This window comes from Pseudonaja textilis, chromosome 13 (assembly GCF_049901715.1).
Source record: "Pseudonaja textilis isolate UNSWEBS1 chromosome 13, rPseTex1.2, whole genome shotgun sequence".
NCBI classification, from domain to species: domain Eukaryota; kingdom Metazoa; phylum Chordata; class Lepidosauria; order Squamata; family Elapidae; genus Pseudonaja; species Pseudonaja textilis.
In genome coordinates, this window is record NC_142002.1 from 2,587,367 (window position 1) to 2,609,191 (window position 21,825).

General features: G+C 44.3%; 1 protein-coding gene across 3 annotated transcripts in view; it reads left to right on the forward strand.

Annotated features, from left to right (window-relative positions):
- Window positions 1–21,825, forward strand: part of DENND4A (DENN domain containing 4A) — an 89,510-nt gene that overhangs the window by 7,840 nt on the left and 59,845 nt on the right. For 2 of the 3 annotated variants that reach the window (XM_026709249.2, XM_087941837.1), the window contains exons 2-4: window positions 8,323–8,652; window positions 12,584–12,833; window positions 15,714–15,783. In XM_026709249.2, the coding sequence (XP_026565034.2) occupies window positions 8,345–8,652; window positions 12,584–12,833; window positions 15,714–15,783 (628 nt within the window). In that variant the 5' untranslated portion in view covers window positions 8,323–8,344. The remainder of the gene's footprint in view (window positions 1–8,322; window positions 8,653–12,583; window positions 12,834–15,713; window positions 15,784–21,825) is intronic. The other variant, XM_087941836.1, reaches the window with a different exon arrangement.

The following is a 21,825-nucleotide window of genomic DNA, read 5'->3' on the forward strand; positions in this document are numbered from 1 at the left end:
GGAAGACAAGGAGTAATGCAATCGGAGCAATGAATCTTATTTTTTTTAATCAATTTGGCTCGAAGGGTAGATGTTTCCTCGCTGTATTTGTGAAGGCTTTCTCCGTCTAGTCTTAGAAGCGGAATAGTTATTGAAAGATAAGGAAGAAGGAGAATATTATAAAATATGAGATGCCTGGTACAAAGGAATAAGGAAAAGGAGTTGAATGATAATTTTGTAACATCATAAAACAATAAGGTTTAGGTGTAAATGAATGTAAATAAAAATGCATGTATGTATGTACCATATATAATGCTTAAAATGATGAAGAAGTAGATACAAAGAGGTAGAACACGTGAATAGAAATCAAATGCAAATGTATACACTGCTTTCGCAACGTTGTAAAATGCGAACGTTTGTTTTTAACTGACAAAACATTAAATAAATAAATTTATTTTTTTTTTAAAAAAAGTGGAATGTATGTTCTTCCAGCCGGCTTGACTGAGGGAATGATTGACGATTAAAGAATGTAACTGAACTGCTCTGGCAGAGCAAATCAGTGGCACTTCTTGGTGTTTAGTGATGCATAGGAAGTCCAAAAAGGGAAGGAAATGTCGGTCAAGGGGACAGAGAGATTCTTCAACATTACCCAACCGAGTGATGGAAACGTTTCCCCTGCTTGGACCCTTTTAGTCATTAGGCAACTCTTGGGTCTTCCTTAGTCCTTGTCCTTTCTTTATGTCCTTTGAGAACAAGTGGGAAGTGAAAGCGGCGAATGACGGCTACGCATGTCATCCTGACTTCCCTTGAAGGCTGGCAGGCCGTAATTTAAAAATACGTTTGATTGTATCGAGGCTCAGTTCTTGGAACCGGTGAAACAAAACCAGCGTAAACCCATCCTGATTTATTGCTGGCTTGGAGGCCCCCTGTTGTAAGGGTTGCAGTTCCAATACATCTGAAGATTGAAGAGTGGAAGAACGATGAACTGACTTGTGGATCTAAGTGATGGGCAGAGACAATAGAAGAAGCCCAAGAAACTCAAATGCTGAAGAGCCAATTGGGAGCTGGGAGTTTTCGGCTCTCCAATAAGCTTTGAGTAAAACGAGGGGAGCTCCTTTTGGCTTTCATCTTCCTTCTTCCTTGGGTCTCACCCCAGAGATAGCTGAGTCTCAGGTAAGAGAAGAAACCTCAATCCCTGGTGATAAAGGATTGGCTTTAAATTCAGTAAGAACTGCCGTCTCAGTTGTGCTGATAAGTTAGAGGCAAACTAGAGACTAAAGAAAACTAAATGCTGGTTTGAAGCTTATTTTATTTTATAGACTGTGGTCTCAGTTGTGGGGCTTCCACAGTGAAGGAGCAGTGATTGAAAAGTCATTGATCCATTTTTTTTTTGTTTATTTCCTTTCTCCTTTCGTGCCTTCTCTCTAATTCTTTATCCTTAATGCAGGATTAAAGACTTCAATACTTAGTGAATCAGCAATGCTCAGTCTGGGAAAAGCCTTTAGCTATCGTTTCTCTCTTTGCTTAAGCTGTGGATAAAAAAAGAAGATTTCTCTTTCTTTTTCTAAATAAAATAGACAGAGAGGGAGTTTTCCTAGGGGGAAATAGCGGATAGCAGCAGAATGGGGGGGATATGCAATAAGATTGTGGGTGTGGGTTTTAGAGGCTCTCATGGAAATCAGTCACAGTCAACCTACTGTACACTCTGTGTGTGTATGTGTGAATGCCTGCACACATGTGCTTATATGTATCCCCTACAGTTATTTGGTGGCAGCTGTGGGATAAACTGTCAACAGAAATCGGACATTCAAGGCAAAGTGGAATGAATGAATGAATACAGTATGATAAGAAGGAGGATTTTAAAGAAGCGATTAGACAGCCATTTGTCTAGAGTAGCGTAAGGCCTCCTGCTCAAGTAGAGAGTTGGACTAGAAGACCTCCAAGGTACCTTCCAAATCGATTGTTCTTCAGGTCAATGCTGAATTGGTAAATAAGACTCTTAATTTGCTGTATCGCTAGTAGACCTGACGAGAACATCAACTCCATAAAAGAAATACAAAGTGCAGAGAAGAGCAGCTAAAATGATTAAAGGCCCAGTAGACTAAAACTTGTGAAGATCCGTTGCAGAATTTGGGTATTGATATTCTAGAGGAAAGAAGGACTAGGGGTGACATGATGGCAGCGTTCCAATATTTAAGAGGCTGCCCCAAAGAAGAGGGGGTGGGGGGTATCAACTTATTTCCCAAAGCACCTGAAACAATGGACCAAGAAACAAGGGATGGAAACTCATCCAGGTGAGAAGCAACCTGGAACTAAGGAGATATTTTCTGGCAGTGTGGACGATTAACCAGTGGAATGGCTTGTATCTGGAATTGGGGATTTCCATCGGTGGAGGTTCTTAAGAGCAGATTTGTCCAGAATGGAATAAAATCTTATATTTGAGCAAGGTTTGGGACAAGAAGACCTCCAAGGTCCCTTTCAATTAGGTTAGTCTGTTTTATTATTTTTATTGTTTATAGCAGGGGTCTCCAACCTTGGCAACTTTAAGGCTTGTGGACTTCAACTTCCAGAGTTCCTCAGCCAGCTTTGCTGGCTGAGGAACTCTGGAAGTTGAAGTCCACAAGCCTTAAAGTTGCCAAGGTTGGAGACCCTGGTTTATAGGAATTAGTAGAAGGGGCGTTGGTTCTTACCTGATACGCTTCTTTTCGTAGAGCTGTTGAGAGTGTCCAGGTTGGGAGGAGCTCCAGTCTCGGCTCTTCCAGGCTGAGCTTGAAAATTGAGGAACGCCCTCACCGTCACATGGTCCTCGGGCACTCCCCAGGTTTTTGCACAGACGAGAAGGAAAGTCCTGTTCTCATCACACTCAGGAAAAAATATATTAGATTGCTCGGTCGAACAGCCAGGTTTCCCACCAGGCGGCCTACTGGGTGGGGCTGGACACTCTCAACAGCTCTACGAAAAAGAAGCGTATCAGGTAAGAACCAACGCCCCTTTCCATAGAGCTGTCTCGAGTGTCCAGGTTGGGACATACCAAAGCTTGGCTAGTCCTGCATGGTGGGGCCCGTCTGGAATAGAATCTCTCCTGGAACCCTGATGACCCGCTGGAAGGCATGCCCAACAGGAGAAAACCCTGGATGTTGGAATGTCTCAACAAGGGGCCTAAAGAGGAGGCGGAGCTATCCGGGAGGCAGTCCCGCCAAAGAGGCCAACAGGTGTGCACTGGGACCGGGATTCAAGAAACTGGGAAGATCGACCCGTGTTGGGAATTCCCCTGGGAGAACTCTGGGACAGAGAGAAGGAGGGGAGGCGCAGAGATCTGTGTGAGGCCCGGGAGCGCAAGAAGGGACCCCTGCCAGCATTGAATGGGGGTAGATGTGTTGCCGACCAGTTGCCCAGGGCAGGGTGAGGAGGACAAGAGTGCTCCTGGGGTAGGAGCCTGTTGCAAGCAGGGGGTTAAAGGTCGGAGTAGAGAAGGCCTTCTCGCACTCCTTCCTCTTTTTTTTTTTTTTTTTTTTTTTTTAAAGGACAAGCGCCTGAGGGCGACTGCATTATCGAGAACGGCCAGGAACGAACCTCCCCGGATCCCGGGAGGGCCCTGGAAGAAGTACCTCCGGACCCATCCGGCTCCGCTCGTAGGGAGATCTATAGGAGAGGATCGGTAGTATCTGGCAAAGGAGGAGGAGTGAGAAGAACCCTGGCGAGGAGAGGGGGAGCCTCTGAAGTCGGACCTCCTAGAGAGGGAAGGGAGGTACTGCGCTTGTTCCGGGTCTCGGCCAGGAATGGGTCGAGAACCGGTCCAAATAACTTCCCCAGAGATGGGGGCTGTTGCTAGCTTAGTCTTGTTTTTAACGTCCGCTTGCCAGTGGCGGAGCCAGAGTAGACGGCGGGCGGTAACCTGGGGACGAAATGGCCCTGGTGGAGAACTTTGCCGCCTGGAAGGTGGCGTCTGCCAAAACTCTGCGCGGCCAGGATCTTGGCAATGTCCTGGTGCGCCCTGAGATTGGCTGTGGGGACATGCTGCTTGAGCTGCTGGAGCCACTGATGGAAGACCTGGTGAAAAACGACGCGGCAGTGGAAGCCCTGACTGCCCAAGCGTCAGAGAGGTGAGCGCGGCACAGGGCCAGTTCAGCTCGCTTGTCCTCGGGCTGGAGAGCATCGAGTGAGTCGCTGGGAGTAGAGCGGGAAACCAGGCCCACCACGGGCTGCGTCCACGGGGAGGGTCGAGCAAGGTGGAGAACTGCGGTTCCAGGTTAAAAAACCGCTTGTCCTGGGCGTTGGGGGAGGGGGCCCCGAGGAGGCCAGCTGCCTAGAAACCATGTCTGAGAATATGGGCGGGACAGGGATCACCTCAGTTTCGCCACGGGCTGAGAGAAGAGAGAGTCGGGAGGAACCCTGCCGCCGCTGGGTTGGGTGGGGAGGGGGTTCAGGCCGAGGTGGTCCTGGCTTTGAACAGGAGGGACCTAAATAGGTGCGGTTTAAAGAGCCCTAGAAACGCGGGCTGACCTGGAGGGAGGCCCTCGTCCTCCGACATGTCCCCTTCTAGGGACCTGTTCCCAAAAGAGTTCACTGCCTATGAGGGACCTCATGTCAAGGTCCTGCTCGTCCCCAAAGAGGGAAGGGTCCCCGGGTTCTTGGGCCTCCATTCCCTCCAACTCCAAAGGTAAGGTTAAGTCCTCTTGGGAGTTGCCTGACCACGCGAGGCCGCTGATCCTAGAGCCTCGGGGGCCGCAGGGCCGAGGGAGCCAGACCGGCCAGCTGCTGCATCTGTTGCGCTACCCTTTGCCGGATGGCCAGCTCCATAGCCTGCATTAGGTTTTCGGGTATTTCCGCCATGGGGAGAGACTCCTCCGGGCGCAGTTCTACAGCAGTGGTGGGCAAGGTGACCTCAGGGGCCTGTCCAGGCTGTGGGGGAGAAGCAGAAGCAGGAGGGGAGGGGAGAGGAGGATGGGTGGAGGTTGATGGAACGGAAGGGTCCCGGGACACAGAGCTTGACTCCTGAGAGCGTCTGTCAATTTCCCTTCCGAGGGCCCTGTGTCGCCTGAGGGCATCCCTTTGGGAAGCTTTGGATGGTTCCTGTGCCTGTTTGCGCAGGTGGTGGGATTTGGCCTTGGCCTTCAGAGAAGTGCCACGAGAGGTATTGTCGTCTGCCATCTGGAGAGGAGAGAAAAAGGAAAAAATTTTCTGGTTAATGCGAGGCGGTTAACGGGTCTGGGTACAGCCTAAGCAGAGGCTGGAACTCCCAGTGCTCGTGTTGCACCCCCTTTTTGTCAAGGCCACAGAATTGTTCTGTAACGTGTTGGGAAGTAGGGCCTAGCCGGGGCCAATCAGCCAGAATGAACAGCCAAGCTGTCCCTGCCGGGCGAACCGGGAAGGGACATGGCAAGCAAATAACTCCTTAGTTGGGGAGACTTAGGCAGAATTGCAAGGTATTTGAGCAGTCCCAGGATCTGCCCAGGAGTCAGGAAGCAATGCGGCCTACTGGTAGGCCTCTGAAAAAAAAAACCAATGACCCTGGGGCCGCAGGCAGAAGGGAATAATGTAAGCTGAAACCAGGTCTGGATGCGGCCTACGGGAGGCCGGGAATCCCAACGCACGTTCCACGCCCCCTTTTAGTAAAAAAATTTTTCTGTTTAAAATAGAGGTTTGGTACGAACCAGGGCCTAGCCCAGAGACCAATCAGCCAGAAAGGTGAACGCCAGGCAGCTACCCCTGCCGGACGGACCGGGGAAGGGGTGAGGGGGCAGAGCTGCTACTTCGCCTGCTGGGGAAAAAGGCTGCAGGGCCAACAGACCCTATTTCTGCAGGAGGCCTGTTGGTAGAATAAAAGACAGGCTGAGACAAGGAATCCCAGGCTGCCTAATAGTCAGTTAAGGCTGCGGCCTGTAAAAGGGCCTCTAGTAATGGCGGACGGCCATGCGGCCACTCCCAAGATGGAGGCCGTTCCAGGACACACCCAAGATGGCGTCCATTCCAGGGCACACCCAAGATGGCGGCCGTTCCAGGGCACACCCAAGATGGCGGCCGTTCCAGGACACACCCAAGATGGCGGCCGTTCCAGGGCACACCCAAGATGGCGGCCGTTCCAGGGCACACCCAAGATGGCGGATGCCACAGGGGGCCCAAGATGGAGGCCGCAAGTAACGGAGGCAGCCCAGCGGCGGTAAACTCCCAGGGAAGATTAGAGCCCTTGGGAGAACCAGGAAGCGTACCCTGGGCTAGAAGGCGTTCGCGGGGGGGAACGGCGGCTAAGGCGAGGAGAGGCAGGCAGAAACGAAGCGGCCTCGCGCGGAGCGATTAGGCGGCAAACGAAGCTGGGGGGGGGAGCGCTCGAAGCGCTCGTTTTCTCCCCTTAAAGAAACGGCTCGGATATTAAAAACACTCCCTGGGGAGTTCAAACCTGAGTTCCTGCGCTGCCTGCCGGTGATCCACGTGAAAGCGATGAGAGAAGAGGCCTAGAATGTTGAACGACCGGAGCAAGGGAAAAACAGCCTGTTAGCCACGAGGCTGAGCAAAAAACTGGGGAGTGCCCGAGGACCATGTGACGGTGAGGGGGCGTTCCTCAATTTTCAAGCTCAGCCTGGAAGAGCCGAGACTGGAGCTCCTCCCAACCTGGACACTCGAGACAGCTCTATGGAAAATCTAATCCACTTTATCCCAATATGTGTGTTTGTCTGTGCGCAAGCCCCATTAAATTCAAGTTCATTTCCCCCACACCCACCCCTCAAAACTCACTGGGCTAGTTATCTTTTTCAGTGTAAGCTGCCCCACAGGATTGCTATTAACAGAGAAATATTGTGAAGGGAAATCTCCAGGTAAGGTGCTTTGATCTGGAGGAAAAAAAATTAGAGCGTATATTTAGCATGTCCCTTCTTTTCTTTTTAAATTATTAGTTATGATTTGTCCTTCTGTACTTGATATTTCTGTGGTGCATACAGTTATTTTCTTAATTTCCCTTTTACTCACTGGTACAAAATAATGCTTGTGGGGGTCAGGGAGAGTAGGAAGGGGGCCAATCTGGTTTGCATTATTTAAACTGTTACAAGCATGTGCTCACCCAGCCGATATTGTGTTTGAAAAAATATTGAAGTTCCATTATGTCAGCACAAATTGCTTTTGAGGGCTGAGGCTATAATTTCACTTCAAGGTTCCAGTACAATAAGTTGCTTAAAACGATGTTGGCGTTGTGTTTTATACGGTATGTAACACAACGTGGTGATTTTACGTACCAGTGTTTTTCAACCGTCTCAACTTTTTAAGATGCGTAAGCTTCAACTCGTCTATGCTGGCTTGGGAATTGTGGCAGTTGAAATTCACACACCCTAAAGTTGACTAGGTTGAGGAACACTGTTGTACACTATGGTTAATCGTAGCCAGAAGGCTGAAAAGTGAGTATCTTGATAAGTAATTATGCTATTATTGCAAAGAAAGAACTGTGCGTGTCCAGTATTGTGAATGTTTTGAGTTCACAACTAGACAAGCCCTTTATGCTTCTGGTCTGTTGATAAATGGACATATCTGAGCTTTGTATACTGTAATGAAGTTGGAATCTGGGTGTATAACCAAACCCTGAAATCTAAGTGTATTTCCATTCCATTATGAGGGGGTGGGAGGAGAAATATTTTCTACATAAAACTGAATGTGGCTGACTTTGATTAAAGAAAAGAATATAAGTACTTTTGTTTCCGCGTGGACTTCGTGCTTAAAGTGGACAAGAATGAAAACTTGATTTTGGGTTTTACAGATTAGACAGATAGGTCTTTATAGAAATGGCTTGTTCACATTATTATGAAAAAGCAAAAAGTTGTGATTTTATGTTAGTGCCTTATTTTACTGCAACAGAGAGCGTCAGAAGTCAGTGCTTCTTTTTCGTTTATCCTTCCTCACTTCTCCCCCCCCCTTCTTTTTCTTATTTACTTTTGTATTTTGTATCTTATGATATTTTATAACTCAGTAAAAATGTTAAACCGAAAACTGAACACGACCAAGTCATTTCCCTAAAATGTAATAATGGTTCTTGAAAGTTGCCGGTTTTAAGGGATAGCAGTAGCACTTTAAGACTTATATACTGCTTTATAGTGCTTTGACGGCCCTCTCTAAAGAGTTTGCAGAGTCAGCCTCTTGCCCCCAACAATCTGGGTCCTCATTTTACCCATCTGGGAAGGACAGAAGGCTGAGTCAACCTTGAGCCTGGTGAGTTTTGAACGGCCAAATCGCAGTCAGTTGGCAGTCAGCAGAAGTAGCCTGCAGTACTGCGCTCTAACCACTGTGCCATCAAAGTGGGTGGATAGTTCCATATGGTCAAGTTGACTATGTTATTTTGTTTTGTTTTTAATCCTTCACCAGATAGAACTTTCTGGAATGGAAAATGGAAGACAGAGGATCTCGGGTTGCTGACTATTTTGTGGTGGCGGGATTAACCGATATTTCCAAACCACTTGAAGAGGAAATTCACTTCAACGATGCTTGCCATCAGCTTGCAAAGCCCAAAGAACCAATCACAGATGTGGCGGTGATAATTAAATCTCTTGGGGAAGAGGTCCCTCCTGGATACCAATGCATTGACGTCACTCCATCAGGACTCTCTGCTGATCTCAACAATGGCAGCCTCATGGGGCCCCAAATATATATGTGCTACCGGAGGGGAAGGGACAAACCCCCACTTACAGATCTGGGGTAAGTTAGATTTACTCTACTAAGTTTATTGTTCTGGGGAAACCTGGTGGGAATTGAAGAAGCATCCGTAGGGAATGAAATTGAAGATATTTTGAATAGGTTGGGCAAAGGGTTTGAAATCAACCTTTCATAACGTATGTCGGGTGATTGAAACACCTGCCTTTGGAGCTTTAAAGCAGCTGCATCCTTCAAGAGGATAAATGCGGCCATGTTGATGGCTTTCCCACATTTGGGTGTGCATCCATACTCACTTCTCCTGAGATCCCTACTGAAATGTAAAGCAACCAGAAAAGCCTTTGAAACAGTCACTCGGGGCCTTTACATGGAGTCATAGAATCATCAGGTTGGAAGGGAATTTGGAGGCCTTCTGCTCCAACCCCGCTATCGAAGGCAGGAGATCTTACATACCATCCCAAACAAACAGCTGCCCAATTTTTCTTTTTAAAAAAAACATCCAGTGATGCAGCACCTACAAACCCAGGAGCCAAACGGCTCCATTGATGAATCATTCTCGTGGTTCAGGACATTTCTCCTCAGTTGCAGGTTGGATCTCTTCACGATGAGCTTCCATCCATGCCTTCGGGTGCTTTGGAGAAGAGATCGACCTTCTCTTTTCTGTGACCGCCCCCTCAAGTTCTGGTACTTGCTACTTTTGAAGGAGGTAGCTGCATTAAACACTTGAGGGGAGATGCCCTGATTTCATAGTCTTCGTTTTTCAACGGGAAGGGGAGGATGAGCTAAAAGGAGAACATTATTTCACTTACCTGTTTACACCCTACCGTTATTATTTTTACAACAAAGACAGCCAGCACACCCCTTGTTCTTTCTTTCTCCACAACTGTGAGGTGGGTCGGACTGACAGAGAACCTGTTGAAGGATCAAAGTTCCCAGGGAAAAGCACACATGTGGAGAAGCACAGGAAAAAAAAACCACAATATAATGATTTTTCTGTTTCGGTGGTAGCTGACTTAAAGCCACTATGGAGGGATGCTTGATTTTAAAATAAGACACAGCTATTTCAGACAAATGATGGGACATCTATTGATCTGTTCATCTGTTGCATTTTTAAACTGACCAGTTATCCTAATTTCATTGCCTGTGTGTAAAACCTAGGTATAAAATAAACCAACCGAAACCAACAAAAAAAAAAGGCATCATTATGGGACATAAAATGTCCAGCAGCTGCAATAAGAGATAATAAATTTGATTACAAAACAGGCAGCAAAATCACAGTCTATAACGACGAAACCTGAGAAAATTACATTTTTACCATGATGGTGGAATGATCATAATTGGGGCGAGGAGGGCCTTCCACGGATTTTGTCTGGGGTACCTGGGGTAGGGTCTCAGGTGAAGATTGCACAGTTTGGATGAGCAAAGTTGACACCTGCCCATCTAGCAATTTGAAAGCGTGCAAATGTGAGTAGATAAATAGGTACTTTGGTGAGAAGCAGAGGTGGTATATTCACCAGGTTCTGACCAGCTCTGGAGAACCGGTAGGGGAAATTTTGAGTAGTTCGGAGAACCGGCAAATGCCACCTCTGACTGGCCCCACCAACCCCATCTCTACTCTGCCTCCCGAGTCCCAGCTGATCAGGTTGCCCTGCACAGGAGAATGGAGCTGGAAAGCAGGTTCGTGGGGTGTGGAGGGAATGGGATTTTGCAATAACCTTCCCCCATGAGTGGGGAGGGAATGGAGATTTTGCAGTATCCTTCCCCTGCCATGCCCACCAAGCCACGCCCACAAAACCTGTAGTAAAAAATTTTGAATGCCACCACTGGTAAGAAGGTAACAACGCTCCATGCGCCTTGGTGTATAGTCATGCTGGCCTCATGACCATGGAAGTGTCTTTGGACAACCCTGGCTCCCTTGGGTAAGAAATGGAAAGGACCACTGTCTCTAGAGTTGGACACAACTGGACAGGGAAAATCTTTACCTTTTCAAAATAATGCATGTTAGGGGGGAAAAAAAGTCTTAACATAAAAAGCAAAACATCTGAGCAAGAATCGACTGGCTTGACATGATGATGAATTAACTCCGTGGAAAACTGACTCAGGATTTGATTGCTATGAAAAAAAAAAGGAAATTCTCTCCCTCAGGTTGTTGAGAAAGGCATAAAAAAATGGAACTGTCAATATTAATAATGTCCTAATTGAATTTATGGTGCAGATGATTATTTAGAATATTAGGGGTAATTCAAATACCACATATCCTAAAAGATACCAAAGGCATAAAATGGCTGTCAAAAAGATTCAGTAACAAGCTTCTTCCTTTCTCAAACGTATTGGAATCTGTGGTCATCCAGAACACCCATTAGTAGGAAAATTGGCATAAGCAAAAGTACTTTGTCACACAGATATGTAGCTCGCTGTCAGGGCTCCGGCATCCACCCCCATTTAAATTCTCTAGCCGCATCTCTCAAGAGTTTAAAGAAGATTTATTAGGAGTGAGCATGTGGGTGCTATCTGGGTGTACTCACTCCCCTGGATGTATATTCTCCAATGGGACACATCCATAGCCAAGAGTCATCAATCATGCTTTCCAGTAATAATCTTGTGTGCCAGAAGCTTCAGTCGCCTAGAAATTATCTATGAAAGCATTTAAGGAATGCGCTACTACCCCTACTCCCGTTCTGCTGGCAACTCTAAAAGACCAGAGAAATGTTTTGGAGTTGACACTCAAGATATAAGGATGGCCATCAATTTGGAGATTTGACAACACCAAAGACAAAGCCCTCAGCAGCTAATATATTCCTCTTGGTTTGCGGTCAGCAAGTTTCCCACTATTTACCTGTACTTGTAGCTGAGAAACATAAGAGGAAGGTTGAGTGACCTGTTTATGGACTTCCCTTTGGCTTCTCGTGGGCCACAGGGAGGAGATTGTGGTGTAAGAGTCTGCATTTAGTGTGATCCTGTTCTTTTGTTTTTTCCTGCGTCAGATGATAATAGTAAAGTGTCGGTTATAAATCCAATGGGCCTTTAGATACAAAACTGGATGGCAAAACTAAAATTGAACAGAACGTTTATTTATTTGCAAAAGTGCCTATATACAGCAGTTGATTTTGAGTATGTTACAGATTCTGACTGAAGTGGTGTACAGGTAGTCTTCCACTTACAACTTTTGTTTAGAGACCATTTGAAGGATGCAATGGAACTGAAAAAAAAAACAAAACTCACGATCGCTTCTCGCACTTCTGACCATCCCCACAGTCACGTGATCAAAGTTCAGGCACTCGGTCTTTACAACGGTCGCAGCATCACGGAGTCATGGGATCACCCCACCCCTCCGAGGTCAGACGCAACCCTGATGCGACCCTCAATGAAATTGAGTGTCAGGAGTCTGACATGCACCCTCATTCAAATCATAAGTCTCTAGCCACATCTCTCAGAGTGAAAAAGATCGATTTATTAGGAGTTGACATGTCAGTGTTTCCCGGTTGCAGCCGACTCTGACACATCATTCATTTCTCCCTTGACCCGGGTCTTCTCCTCACCCCCTGGATGTATAATCTGCAATGAGACACATCCATAGCCAAGAGTCATCAATCATGCTCTCCAGTAATATATTATCTTGCGCCTCAGGGGCTTCGGTTGCCAAAGCGATTATCTGAAGCATTTAAGGAATGCACTGCCTTCCCCCCACTCTCTTTCTGCTGGCAACTAAAAAGACCAAAGAAGTATTTTTTAGTTGACATTCAGCTTCCCTCACTTCTTGAAGGTTACCTGCACAACACAAAAAGAAAACAAATTTATTGCAGGTCTAGAACTTAGGGTTGCGAACTCCACCCTGCCCCCAAGGTTTGGTTGGGACATCGAGTTTGACACCCCTATTGTAGGGAAGATCTGGGATCATGCTGTTATTTGGGGGCTGAATTTGCTCCGTGCCCATGGCAGCGCTGAAGTCTTTGCTTTTCATTTGTCTCCCGTCTAGGGTTTTATATGACGGGAAAGAGAGGTTGAAACAGGGATGCGAAATCATCCAGACCACTCCGTCTGGCCGCCCTGCAAACATCAGCAGCGGTGCCTCCTCCCAGAAAGTGTACATCACGTATCGAAGAGCTTCGGAGAACATGACCCAGAACACCTTGGCGGTCACAGACATCTGTATCATTATCCCAAGCAAGGGGGAAACCCCGCCACATACTTTCTGTAAAGTTGACAAGAACCTGAACAATAGTATGGTAAGGTGATTTCTGGATTTGGAGTTATTTTTCCCCCCCTCGTTGGATATTGATTGATTCATTCATTCATTCGTTCATTCATTCATTGATTTGATTTGATTTGTGTTGCCACCTATTTGCCATGGCGACTCAAGGCGGCTCACAACATATAAAACCACAATTTAAAACAATAAAACTCATAAAATCAAATAAATGAATATAGTAAAATCACCCCGCATCTGCCTCCCAGTGACAGCAGATCACACAATCCATTTAATGGGCTCCATCCCGCTCTGGGTTCCCCAGACCTGCTAGCAGAACCAGGTCTTCAGCGCCTTCCAGAAGAGTGGGAGCCATTCTAATCTCTGGGGGGGGTGAGGTTCCAGAGAGGAGGAGCCACTACAGAGAAGGCCCTTCTTCTGGGTCCCACCAGGTGTATCTCCCTCAGAGATGGGACCAGCAACATTCCCTGCCTCCTCGTTCTGATGGGTCAGGTAGATGTGACCTGCAAGAGACCGTTCCTCAGATAACCTGGTCCCAAGCCATTATAGGGTTTCTAGCTACGTTTTCCCATGCTGCTCTTCATGAGCGAGCAACTATTGTTCTACTCTTCGTTCCTTGGTTGTGTTACAATGCTTTCTGTTCTTGGCACTGCTTGAATGCCATAAAGCAGTATTTTTCAACCTGGGCAAGTTTAAGACTTCAATTCCCAGAATTCTCCAGAAAGCCATGGGGGTCCTGACTAGGGAATTCTAGGAGTTTGAAGTCCACCCCTCTTAAACTTACCCAGGTTAAGAAGCACTGACACATCCTGCTATATCTCAGGGAATTTGCACTGTTTTATCCCTGTTTGCATTTAGCATCTGATACCAAGAGATTTTTTTTTCCTGAATATTGCCTTTAATGGCTAATATTTCAAGTGCAAATATTATTTTTTAAATCAGAGTCTGGCAATTACCCATTGCTAACTTACCTTCTTTGGATTCACTATTAACGATTCACATAATGGTTCTGAAATGATTCTCTGGTTTAAAGGCATAAATTATTAAACTACTCTTTCAGATGTTACCTATTTTCTGATATTCTGGCTTATAGAAAATGAAAACCTCCTGTTTTAACTGTCAGTTGCATCAAAAGGACTTCTTCAAATCTAAAAAGAAATTGAAGCTAATAGTTTATTTTTACAAATAAACATTTTCATAGTGTTGCTAGTCTTCCTATGTGTTAAAACGGAAGGCTTTCCTTATCTCCCTATTCTTTAGGGCTGCTTTTAAATGATAAAATGTGGTTTTAGGTCATTTCTTAGAAAAAAGGCACAACCATGTGCATTTTGACAGCTGAAAGAGACGCATGATCAGCACACTTGAGTTTTAAAATTTATTTCTAATTACTAAGAGCTTGCATAGTGTTTCAATCACAATGATTGGAACTAATTATGGTGACAGAGTAAAACAGCAGCCTTCTTCATTTTAAAATTTACAAAAAAATTAAGCAGACATAGCTTCCCATGTAATAAATGTTTCTGTGGAATGGATAATTGTAGAAGAAGTAATGCAAAGTGTGATTATACGTCCTCCTGCCCATATTTATCATCTTGCAAATTGCAGTGTTATTTGAACTTTTCATATATATATATTTTATTGCTGGTCCTGAGGTCCATATTGAGATGCACTAGCAAGTTGATCTTCAAAGCTTATTTTATTTTACTGTATTCTCTAGATTCCAGATTGCCCTTGCTATTAAACCTTACAACAATATCATAGATGTCCAGCCTTTATCTTGTACAGTATATCATATTTTGGCAGTCGTTTCTATTATTTCAAAGCATATCATGCTGTTCTGTTATAAAGAATGGCTAGGAGTCGGCATTTCGAAATACAGAAAATGAACAACTGCGCAAGAAAGGTTGCAAAACGGTGCAAAACTCACTTAACAAATGTGTTTTGCTTAGCAATGGAAATTTTGGCCTGCAATAAGTCAAGGACTACCTGTAGGCTGTTTTAGGTGACAGAAAAGAAGCTAGTCGCGTAGCCTATCTCTTTTCATACAGTTTGTCGAAAGCACAATGCTGAGAAAGGCTAACTTAGAAAGCAGCTCTTAAAAAAATAAAATAGTGGTATCAGTTTGTGAGATGTTAGAACTGGGAGAGGTCAGATAAGATGTGTTGAGTATAAGTGGTTGATTAAGAAGATACCTCTTCATGATTATTTTTACATGCTTGGATGTTGTAAAAATTCATATCCACCAAAGTTATCTTACTGTCTTTGCAGTTAATGGACATTTTGTTCTCTGCCTGTTCTCGATGCCCTTAGCTAGTTTATACTTTAGCTCTGAGTGCTAAGTCAAATGTACATTTTATCATGCACATAATACATGAAAACCGCCTTTTGCCTCCCAAAATGTCTCTGTCCAAAATGCTTCTGTTAGCAGCCCCTGTTCCCTTTACTTCTGGTCTGCGCTGGAATTTAGATGTGTGGCAACGTTTAGTGGGATACCGTAAATGTTTTGTTTGCATGGACATGTTGCTAGCAGCTGAAATAAGCTAGCCCTGCACAGTAATCATTGAATTGCGTAACGTTTTTGCTAAAAGAAGTCCTAGAGTGAGTAATTGCAAGTTAGGAGAACTAAGCATTGCCCCCAAAGGCATTGCCCCAAGCACGAATCCAATAAAAAGAAGGGGAGAAAAAAAGGTTGCTATCTTTTACTTATATGAAAAAATAAACTATTCCATCTGATGGTTGAGCACTTTCCATTTGCAATCGGAAAAGTTGGTTTAAAGAAGCGGCTTTTAATGGAACATAGCTTGAGTTGTCAAATTTGTCGAACACTTTATGATCCAACGTTTTGTTTCTCTGTGGCTTAGAAGGCTAACCTGCCCTTTCCCATGTTATGTTTCCATAGTGGGGATTATCAGCCTACTTGTGTTATAAGAAATCCGTGGCAAAAACAAACACCATATCGTACAAAGCAGGTAAGCATCTCAATTCATTTCAAAAACGTTTCTGGGTCTGGGATTACACGTTATGGCTTTATGGATTACATGTCAGCCTAGGAGACCAAAGCACCTGAAGGCAGGAAAAGAAGCAATGGATGGAAACTCATCAAGGGGAGCAGCAACCTAGAAATAAGGAGTAATTTCTTAATGGTGAGAACAATTAACCAGGTTTGCCTTCAGAAATTGTGAGCGCTGCCATCACTGGACGCTTTTAAGAAGAATCTGGGCAGCCACTTTCCTGGAATGATATAAAGTCTCCTCCAACAGGGGGTTGGACTAGAAGACCTCAAAGGCCCCTTCCCACTCTGTTATTCTGTTCTGTTAATTTTAACATATTTAGTTTAATTTACTTTATCGTTATTGCACCTCATACAACAAAATTAAATACCATCTATTATGACTATGAAAATAAAGACAAACGCACAATCTTCACGTTCGAATTGAAAACCCCTGATATTGCATTAATATTGCACTTTACAGTAGAAGTTGATATAGTTACTGCCCTGGAAGCAGTAGAAGCTATTTAGAATATAGAATATATCTGGTCCAACCCCAACCCGCTCAGGCAGGAGACACCCCTCTATCATTCCGGTCATTTAAAAACCTCCATGTCAGCTTCGGAAGCCATATTGAGATCCGATGCTCCCACGCTTCCACAATTGAGCCTGAGAAAGTGGGAGGGGGGGAATTCATTTGAGCGTATCTAGTTAGACAAAATAAAATCCTTTTGCTGGTTCAAGGTCACAGAGTGTTGCGCCTAATGAAATGGGAATCTTACTTTAGGATGGGTGGTGATTGGACCCTGTGATGGGATGATGGCTAGGCGGGATGGATTTGTAGTTGGGTTTTTGGGGGGCAAGGAAGCCCGAAACTTTCAGATTCGGGATTCCACAGATGTGCCAGTTACTATCCCAATAAAGGAACCTCTTGAGAGATGCCTGTCTTGGAGTTATTGGTTGGAATGGAGGGTTGTTGGAACGCTGACACTCCAGTGATGGCGCACCCACAACTTCTGGTGAAGGCCTTCCACTTATTTATTGTTCTTGTCAGGAAATTCCTCCTTAGTTCTAAGTTGGATCTCTCCTTAATGATCTTCCACCCGTTGCTTCTGACCCTTCTTCTCTGTGAGAGGCCCTCAAATATTTGAAGAGTGCTGTCAAGTCAGCCCTTGTCTTCATTAGATTGGATCTACCTAATTCCCCAATTGCTCATCGTATGCTTTAGCGTCCAGACCCCTTATTATCTTTGTTGCTCTTCTCGGCAGTCTTTCTAGGGTCTCAGAATCTTTTTTGAATTGCGGTGATCGGAATTGTGCGGAGTATTCCAAGTGTCACATCACTACTTTGTGGTTAGGTTTAGGGCAGTCCCAAACAGCCACTCTTCTCCCCGGCGTACGTATAAGGGAATTTCTAGTAGTGATATTTCAGCGCTGAGTGTCTTCATTGCTGTTCTTGAGTTTGAAAAGAAAACAGAAGAAAACTTAATTGTGAAACTCTGGAGGCATACAAGTACAAACAGCCAAGTACAGAAATAGCCCGATTTTTTTTTTTTCCTACAGAGCCTGCCTGGACAAGTCTGTTGAAATACTTCAGAGATTTAAGTATAGTATGTAACTCACAAAGCAAAATGTCAAACTGAATTTCCTCACTGTACTCCTGGAAGTAGCCCAGTTGGAATGGTAGAGTTGAACTCATGGGAAAAAGTTAGGAGCATCGTAAAAGTCGCCGCGTTATCTGATAACAACCAGTATTTTAAAATTGCTACCTGAAACTTAGGACATAGAATTTGTCAACTGGCTTCTCAAAATGTTTTGGATAATGATATAATGCAACTGCAGGTCTTGCAAGAACTACAAACGGAAAACTGATTTACGTGACACAATTACAGGCATTTGGAGACAGGGCAGCACCCAAAATTCCATTGATCTCATTTTTCAGGGATTTTATTTAATTGCTATTTTGATTTATTTCATCGATAGCCCACCTTTCGGTTCAATCAACTATTTGAGCAGTCAGCTGCAGTAAGAAGAAAGCCGAAATATATTTTAAAAGATACGGGTTTTTTTTTTTAAAAAAAAAGAGAATAGCATTGAAAAAGACACAGAACATAGAATGATAGGGTTGGAAGGGATCTTGGTCATGCAAGGCCTAACCTTAATCTAATCCAGGGATTTCCAAATTTGTCAGCTTTTAAGTCTTATGGACTTCATGTCTTCAAGCTCTGCTGGCTGAGGAATTCTGGGAGTTGGAGTCCACAAGTCCAAAAACTGACAAGTTTGGAGACTTCTGATCTAATTATATGCCAGGTCTAATCTTCTAATGGCAAGATTTCTGGGGAGAGTCTTCCTTAGAAGTAAAGCCAGGAAAAGACTTTGAACATGCCTGTCTTGCAGAGCTGAATGTCCTGACAGATTCAGAAAGATTCTCTCTATACATAAATATACCCAATTTTTTGTTAAGACTATTTTAATAGTATTTTCCCCCTTTTATTTTGAATTTCTGGTAATCTGATAGCTGCATAAGCCACAGTCTTACAGCTGGGTGGCCCTGTTTGGTTGCCAAATAGATACGCATTTTACCACCCACATTTGTTATTAAGAGAATAATGATAGCAGTGTGAAAAATAATCCTAGTCAAAACAATGAAGATTGAGTGGCAGCCATGAAATGAGTACACAGACATCCAAATATAAAACCCTTAAATCACCAAACCCTGAATCACCAAATTCAACAACATTTTGAGTAAAAACAAATTATTTTAGACTCCTTTTCTCTTTGGATGTATTACTAGCAACTAAAGAAGTTACTCCTGCATTTATTGGTCAATTAATTCATCCGTGAATAATTCAAACAAACTAACCCTTTATATCTGTTTGGTTCCACGAAGGAAACTGGGCTCAATTAATATAACATAAGCAAGGATTTGAAAGCCTGCAGGAAACTGCACAGCTCCAGAATGAATTATTCAAAGATCAACCTCTAAAGAGATAAGTGAACATGACATCTACCCCGATCACAGTTGTGATGTCCATGATATTTTTTTTAAAAAAAATTATTCCTCTTTTGAAAGAGTTGGTGGGTTTTTTTTTAAAGACCCTTGAATGCCATGAATGTAGGCTAAACAGATTCCGAAGCAAAGGGAATAAATAAATCAGAGGACATCAAAGGGATGGAAGAAACTCAGCTTGCCAGAAGGATATTTGTCTTGACACGTAAAAAAAACGAAACAAAAAACACAGTTTAGGAGTCCTGGATAATTACACTGAATATAAGCTAGCAGTGTGATGCAGATGCCAACATAGCTCAAACACTCTTACGCTGCTCCGCATAATCCCCAGTTAATGAGAAAGAACCATGAAGCATTATATCACCAGTTCATGAGAAATAATAGTTCCAATTGGATGATCCAATTGCACTAGCACTTAGGCTTCTGTATTGTTCCATAGTACTTGACAGCAGAGGTCCCCAATGTTTCTGACTGGGGAGAAAGGTTCTGCCCAAGCAGCCGGCAAGTGCGCATGCAGCTCCGTTTGCACATGCGCCTGCCACTCTCACTTAAATGGAGCACGCATGCGCATGCTAGCACGCCACTCGTGCAAGTGCCTGTGAACTTGCCGGCCATTTCTATCTGAGCAGTTTACAGTATATCAGCCTCTTGCCCCCCGCCACAATCTGGGCCTTCATTTTACCAACCTCGGAAGGATGGAAGGCTGAGTCAACCTTGAGCGGGTCAGGATCGAACTGCTGGCAGTGGGCAGAGCCAGCCTGTAATCCTGCATTCTGATCACTGCACTACCATGGCTCATGATTCTCTGGTTCTGGTCTTCACCTTTAGAAGAACCTCTCGAAACTGAAATGCAGCCGAGATGATGCAGCCAGTCAGAAAAACGAGTTCTTGGAAACCCCCACGAAGGATAGGTGACAGATTTGAGCATATCACAGTCTAGATCAGAAAAGCCAAAGGGGAGACGTGACGGCTGCCTCCATACATCTGAAAGTGATGTCATGCAGAAGCTAGAACAGACTCATTTACTGGTGATTAAGTGGGCAGGATGAGACATAGTGGATAGAAATGGCATTATTAAACTATAAATGTCCAGTTACAGCTTAGGGGAGGCGTCATCTTTGCTCAGATATTTAAGACTGGGTCAGAATGCCTTAGGACCACCTCCAACACAGGAAGTGTTCAGACAAATGCTAGAGTGTCATTTTCCAAGGATGCTCCTAATTGCATGTTGTGCCAATGAATCAGATAGCATGCATATGTGTGTAATAAGATAAATACAGCACATTTCTTTTGCGTGGTGAGTTTGGCTGAAGATCTGTTCTGTTGCTGAAGATTAGATAATATAAAAGGCTGCCTTGAGAACTATAAATGCAGGCAATCTTCCACTTACAACAGTTCATTTAATGACTGTTCAAAGGTACAAAGGCACTGGGAAAAAAAGCAACTTATGACCATTTTTTCACACTTACGATCGTTGTACCATCCCCATGGTCATGTGATCAAAATTTGGATGCTTTGGCAACTGGGTCATATTTATGACAGTTGCAGTGACATGGGAACGGTTTTTGCGACCTTCTGACAAGCAATCGATGGGGAAGCCACTTAACAAGTGCGTTACTGACTTAACAACTACAGTGGTTCACTTAACAAGTATGGTTAAGGTTGTAAAATGGGGCAAAAGTCACTTAGCAAATGTCCCGCTTAACAATATAAATTTTGGGCTCAATTGTGATCGTAAGTCGAGGACTACCTGTAGTGAATAAATAAGCAATTGGAAATGGGAAACTGAGCCACATCGGATGTTGAATTTTCCTCATTTGTTCTAATCTAAGTGAAGGAATTTTCAAACGTCTTCACAGTATTTGATTTAAAATATTTTAAACACAAACGGATATTCCTGGCATGGTAATGTTGAGTTAGATTGCCTGTTGGAATTGAGCTTACTTGTTGAGTTTTTCATGGATTTCATTCTCATAGTGGTCAGAAGAAGCAGGCTTAAACTATAGCTTGTATGTGGAACGGGTACAGTATTGTTTTTTGGCTGTGTTTGCACAGAGGAAGCTTGGTTAATTTTAAGGTCACTGTATTAATCCATCCTGCCACTTGATTTTGCACAACACACTGAATCACAAAGCAACAAAGTGTTTTGAGATTGCACAACAATGAACTCTTTCACAGAAGATAACAACCGGTATTAAAACTAATCAAATTTATCTAAATAAGAGTCGGTTGGATTGAGATGGGCAGCTATAGAAAAACGAACAAACAAAAGAAAAGAAAATGATAGACAAATTCACCCAAATATTCAAATTGGCCTCTGATTTATTCGTTGGGTCTTAATTTTGAATCAGAATGAATTAAAACGATTACTATTTTCTTCAGAGGGGTAGAAGAAGCGCCGTGGCTCACAAGGTTAGAATGCTGGGCTGACGATCATCAGCCTTGCATTCGAGACCCGTTCTTCTTCTGGGACCGGGTGAGCTCCCATCACATGCTCCAGCTTCCGCCGACCCAGCGGTTTGAAAGCGGGCGACGGGGAGTAGATCAACGTGTACCACTTTTGGTGGGCAACTTTGCAGGGACGCAAAAGGAGCCCCCAACTGGGCATCCCCGGGCAACGATGATGTCACCGGCAGATCCTTTCACCACACTAACGTGCGGAGAAGTAGAGAAATCGAAAACTGCTTATTTCTATGTCCATTAGAGTTCATATATGGAGTGGTGTGGTGGCTCTTGCCTCACAATCAGGAGGCTGTGAGTTCGATCCTAGGTAGGGGCAGATATTTCTCTCTCTCTCTCTGGGCACACTTAGGATGTATCTGCCGAACAAAACTCCTCATGGGTGACAGGAAGGATATCCGGCCATTAAAACGCTCTGCTCGCTCCATTCAGTTGCCCAGGCTCCACCCCGCAAGGGATTATGGGGGTCGTTAAATGAAGATGATGATTAGCGTTCATATATATTTTAGTTTTTTTCTTTTTTCTGATGTACATAGACTTCAAGTGACACGGC